This window comes from Sorex fumeus, unplaced genomic scaffold (assembly GCF_029834395.1).
Source record: "Sorex fumeus unplaced genomic scaffold, SorFum_2.1 ptg000008l, whole genome shotgun sequence".
NCBI lineage: Eukaryota > Metazoa > Chordata > Mammalia > Eulipotyphla > Soricidae > Sorex > Sorex fumeus.
The window spans coordinates 11071226-11077225 of NW_026606065.1; the positions used below are offsets into that span (position 1 = coordinate 11071226).

Here is a 6000-nt window from a genome sequence, read left to right on the forward strand (position 1 = left end):
TTCCGGGGATGGAATCCTGAGTGGAATCTGGGTTGGCCACAGGCCACGCAAGTGCCCTGACCCCTGTGTGATCACTCCAGTCTCCAGAATTCAACTTTTTAGTGGTGAACTGATTTCATATATTCAGGTAGTAATTATAACCATTCACACCTGAAATTTATAAATTTATAAAATTGGTAAAAAAAATACAGTGCCTCTTCAGTGTAATTTACTTTTTAAAAAATAAAATGCATTATGTAAGGGAGAGTAATTAAGGTATTTATAAGATGTTAGTGCTGGTTACTTAGAAGGACGGTAGGTAATTTTATTTGTTCTTCATTTTGTTCTTCAATTTATTCCTTTTTCCCCTCCCTTCTAGCTGTTGTTGCAGTGACCGAGGTCACACACACACACACACACACACACACACACACACACACACACTTTGTTCCAGTGCTTGCCTGCTTAGTTTCGTTGCTTGCCAGGGTCACTGACATCAGTTGTGATAATCATACAAATTTGGCTCTGTTGGAGATCACACACTTACTGTGGTGCCCCTGAAGCCAGTGCCACCACCAGGCTCACATTTGAGCATCAGAGGCAGTGTTGGCATCAAACACTCAGCCTGGGGGCTGGAGAGATGGTCCAGTGGGTAGGGCGGTTCAAATCCTCAGCACCACATGTGATTCCTGGAGCACTCCCAGAAGTGATCCCTACGCGCTGAGCCAAAAGAGAAAGCTCTGAGCACAGCAAGCTGTGGCCCCCAAAACAAACCAGAATCAACTGGCTGTGGCCCCCCCCCCAAAAAAAAAAGAAAAAGAAAAACCAGAAGAAAAGGCCCCAGCCTCAAATCTGCAATGCACGCGCCTCACCACTGAGCACCCACTGTTTCCTATTTCTTTTCTTGAATTTTCAGCAGTGAAATTAATTCTGCAGTAAAAACTCTTTCAACTCAAAAAATAATCAAGACACGAGAAGTCTCCTAGATAGAAAGGGCCAGGTGTGGAAATCGTATCTCACCACTTTAAGTGGCTGTGGCCCTCAGTGTAATGTTAGAATGCCAATTAACTCCTGAGATGCAAGCTTCTCATCTGAGGTTAAATACTCAGTCTACTTCAGTAAGGGATTTCATTACACAAGGCATACAATTTTACAAAAATACAGCCTAGAAATGGTATAGCTGTCTATTTGTTGGGGGGGAGGTGAAGCTACCTGTATATCTAACCTGATGATAAACCTCTGTGAAAATGTTGTTGCAGGTATGCTGGTATCCTCCTGGGCATCACAAACACATTTGCCACAATTCCAGGAATGGTTGGACCCATCATTGCTAAAAGTCTGACTCCTGAAGTAAGTAGATTTTTTTTTTTTGCATTCATTTTCACATGAATTTCCCCCTTCTCTTTGCTGTGAACTGGAGGTCACAAACACTTAAGCACTTGCCTGTGGCCTGTGCTTAAGTTGCGGGGCTCTCCAGAGTGCTCACACACACACACACACACACACACACACACACACACACACACACACACACACACACGTTGCTTGTGATACACCAAGATGACACACACTTGTTTTGGCACATGGTTCTTGGCACATGAGCGAGGGGTCAGGATCAGTCTCTTGGCCTCAGTCGTCCTATCATTAAACTACACCCCCACCAGAGCCCAGATTTATGGCTTGATTTTCAGTTTTTGTGTCTAGGGGTCATAGCTGCTGGTGTTACAGGAACCATGCAGGGTCAGGGAATGAAGTTGCTCAGGAGCTGGACTGTCACTGACCTGTCTCCATCGCCCTGACATGTGTTTGTAAAATGCACAAATCCTAAGCATATGCAGCAGGATGAATTTTCCAAAGAAATCCCTGTCACCTGTATTTAACCAGGAAACATCATCACCTCCTTGTGGCCCCAGATTCTTCTTCCTGCCTTGCAAATGGCCAACCAGGGTTTGATTCCCAGCATCTCATATGCTCGGGTGGTCCCCCAGCACCACCAGGAGTAATTCCTGAGTGTAGAACCAGGAATAACCCCTAAGCATCACCAGGTGTGACCCAAAAAGACACACACAAAAAAAATAAACAAACCCAAGTCTGGAGCGATAGCACAGCAGGTAGAGCATTTGCCTTGCATGCAGCCAACATTGGCTACCTGGGTTCAATTCCCAGCATCCCATATGGTCCGCCCGAGCACCGCTGGGAGTAATTCCTGAGTGCAGGAGCCAGGAGTAACCCCTGAGCATTGCCGGGTGTGACCCAAAAAAAAAAAAAGCAAAAATAAATAAATAATAAACAAACCCTAGATTAGTTTGGTCTGGTTTTGAGCTTTACATAGAGGAAATACTCTGCTCTTTTGATCAACCTTTGTTTGGGAACTGTGTCTGTTATTTTTGCTCATTCATTTTCATTGCTGCATAGTATTCTACTGAAAGAATAAAGGTGTGTCACTTAACAGTTTGGTCACCTTTTGGAGCACATATACTGCAGTGGGCTACAGAGGGTGTTCAGTTATATAGCTTGCATGTATCATCTGTATCGTCAAGGTTTGTGGAAATACATCTGTGACAAAAACACGACGAAACTTCCCAGTGGCAAATTTCTCAGATCCTGTCCCCATCATTGACAACTGACCATCTCTCAATTCCACTTTTGATGAAACTTATGTGGGAAATGCTCTGATTGTTACAGTCTTGCCCACCACTTTTTTAATAACCGGGCTACAAACTGAAAAATCATTCTCATTTCTCTCTGTCTCTACAGAACACTATCAGAGAGTGGGAAACTGTTTTCTGCATTGCTGCTGCTATTAATGTATTTGGTGCCATTTTCTTTGCACTGTTTGCCAAAGGCGAGGTACAAAGCTGGGCCCTCAGTGATCACTATGGACACCGAAACTGAAGGAACCAAGACACAGACCTGGCTCTGTTCGTGGATTTCTGTTTCTCGTGTAACCTGAAAGTGCCTTTGCTATTTTAATGGATAATCGGTCTACAAACATGAAAAATGTACTTGTATTACATTAAGACTCATAATCATGACATGCTACTCGTTGCTGGACTGGTAAAATTTAGGTATAATTAATTGTTAATGAAACATATATGCTGGCGCTCTTACCTGAGGGCCCTCACCTCGCTACCACACAGGTACCCTGAAGCGTGGGGCGGGGGGGGGAGTTAATTTGACTTTGAGGGGGCTGGAGAGATAGCTCAGTGGGTAGGGTGTTTGCCTTGCATGCAGCCGACCCAGGTTCGATTCCCAGCATCCCATATGATCCCCTGAGCACTGCCAGGAGTGATTCCTGAGTGCAGAGCCAGGAGTAACCCCTGTGCATCGCCGGGTGTGATCCAGAAAGCAAAAAAATAATAATAATAATAATTTGACTTGAAAAGTCCTACCAAGAGGAATGAGCTGCAGTAGACCATATTCATCTTTGCTTCATTCGACGATAGGTGGTGTCAGGTCTTGTTACGCTTCGTGTCTTTGTCCCCTTTCCTCATACAAGCGTGAGGATAAATAGATCAGCAATTGCCGGAACTTCGGTCTCAAGCATTCGCATTTCTGTGAGTTGCCAGTCACTGCCTGATTTGGACTGGCAGCTGCACCCAGGGAGAACGCATGCCCAGGCCGCTGCCACGTGTCGCTCCCTGGTTTCAGGACACTGTGCCACATTCATCAGCTGCAGCTTCCAAGAGAAGGGTGAGCCCCGGGTCTCGGACAGTGTTCTTCCCAGCAGAGCTTACTGATGTGCAGACAAAGCCCCAAGTGGTAGGAGCATGGAGGGCCACCGCCCGGGGATGGCGCAGCCCTTTCCAGCATGCACCAGTATTGATAGGACCCTCACTGCCTAAGAAGCGCAGTGCCCTGCTAACCACAAATACCCTCATCCTTGAACAGCACCACATCTGTGTCGTTCACAGCATACATGAATAATATCTGTTTCATAAGCAACACCAGGATTTTTAAGAGAGGAAAAAAAAAAACTCCTGTTTTCTTCCAGTCACAGTTTAGGATTCAAATAATTACGACTCTGCCACAGCACCTGGGACCAAAGATGTCATTGTCTTCCTGTGGGCTCCTGAAATCATCTATTTTCCAGTTTTTCCTGGACTGTCTTCCAGTGGTTCGGGGGCATCTTTTAGGGCATTATGTGATTTAGAGCAGAGATTCTTAAACTTTTTTAACTTGTCACTTTCCCCCCCGCCCCCCCCCCAAGTAATGCCAGAAATACCTGGGATTCACAATATGGTTGATTTTGAATTAATTTTTAGTCACTGGGCATTCAGAAATCCTTAACTGTGGCCAGATTTTTCGTGACCACCCACTCCCCCATTTCAATTATGTGACCTCCTTATGGGATTGTGACCTACAGATTTAAAAACTAAAATTTAGAGAACTATGTTCCTGTTTTGTTTGTTCAATACTACCTGTATCATTTCACTGATTAATGTAATATGATGTGAATACACTGATGTAAATTTATTTTTAAATGTTTCAATAGCTTTAAGTTGCTCTGGTGGTATCTTTTATAAATCAGTAAAATAAATCTTTGGATGGATTTTGTATATGACTGTTCTGTGATATTTTCTGGCATCCACCATGACTGTTTTACATCTTTTCTGCTTTCCTCCTCAGACCACCAGTTTCCCTCTGTGTCTCTGCCACCACTGGCCTAAGGAGACTTGGGCCACCCAAGGAATAAGACATGAGATGTTTCTTTTGCTATCAGCCCTCCGTGTTCTGAAAAGGTCCCCTCTCTTGCTGTTCCACTAATCTGCCATCGCCGTCTTCCTCTAAGACCTTGCTTCAGTAATTCCTCTTTAATATGCTTTTTTTCAGTATATACCTCTCCTTGTTTTCCTTCACCTCAAAGACACACATCGGGGCTGGAGCCATAGCACTGCAGATAGGGCATTTGCCTTGCCTGTGGCCGACCCGGGTTCGATTCCCAGCATTCCATATGCTCCCCTGAGCACCACCAGGAGTAATTCCTGAGAGCAGAGCCAAGAGTAACCCCTATGCATCGCCTGGGGTGACACCCAAAAAGTAAAAAAAAAAAAAAAAAGACACACATGTCTTCTCTAGCCTTAAACAAAAGGATGAAACTTGCCTAGAAACATAACACATTCAATTCAGAATGCCTCTATGGGGCCCAGACCCATAGTACTTGCCTTGCACAGGGCGATTCTGAGTTTGACCCCCAGCACCCCCCAGGTCCTCCAAGCCCACCAGGAGCGATCCCCGAGTGCAGAACCAGGAGCAAACCCTAAACAATGCAGAGTGAGGCCCAATAACCAATAAGTAAATAATGTCTTTGAAGGAACTGAAAACAGCATTTACCTTTGGAGAGAGAAAATCAGCAGCACAGAATAAAAGTGAATTTTCACCAAACATGATATAATCTATGCGGATAAATACACCATTTAGAAAAGCAAAACTCCCTGATGTGCCAGGTACTCTGGGATCGTGGGGTTTTCAGCCACCTGCCAGTATCTCCCTCAGGTGACCCCATTTTCACCTGAGACCTGTTTAGTCCTAACCTTCCCCCCTTCCCCGATCCAAAGAAAACCAACTGCTCTTGCCACTGTTCTTATTCCTCTAAATGTTTTATTTCCCCACAGCTGTAGGCTTAGACTCTGTTCTTCTCTGCCTTCTTCCTCCTCCCTAATTGCTCACCCCACCCCCAAATCTCATTACCTACCTGTCTTTTCCATTCCAGTTTTTCAGGTCTCCGGATTCTTTTTTAAGTCCCTCTGCCTTCCTTAATGAGATCCTTGTGCCTTTTGTTTCCGCCTGAAAGGGAAACGTGAAATGACCTCTGATCCTCCCTGCACATCCTCTTGTCCCGCTGCTGAGTTTGGGGGATGCCCGCCTCCTCTGTTGGTCAGGATGATCCCAGAGTGAAGCCCTCACTAGGCCTGTCCAGTCTCCTCTGTCCAGATCCCGTCCCTGCCCTAACTCATCGGCATGCCCCATCCACACCTTCAGGAATCTCCATTTGGGGTGCCTGGTAGGTCAATTTTCATC

General features: G+C 45.3%; 1 protein-coding gene across 2 annotated transcripts in view; it reads left to right on the forward strand.

Moving 5' to 3' along the window:
• The window catches only part of SLC17A5 (solute carrier family 17 member 5), a 62211-nt gene extending 57668 nt beyond the window's left edge, over positions 1–4543 (forward strand). For both annotated transcript variants that reach the window (XM_056109732.1, XM_056109733.1), the window contains exons 10-11: positions 1239–1329; positions 2737–4543. In XM_056109732.1, coding sequence (XP_055965707.1) covers positions 1239–1329; positions 2737–2874 — 229 coding nt within the window. In that variant the 3' untranslated portion in view covers positions 2875–4543. The remainder of the gene's footprint in view (positions 1–1238; positions 1330–2736) is intronic.
• The last annotated feature ends 1457 nt before the right edge of the window (positions 4544–6000 follow it).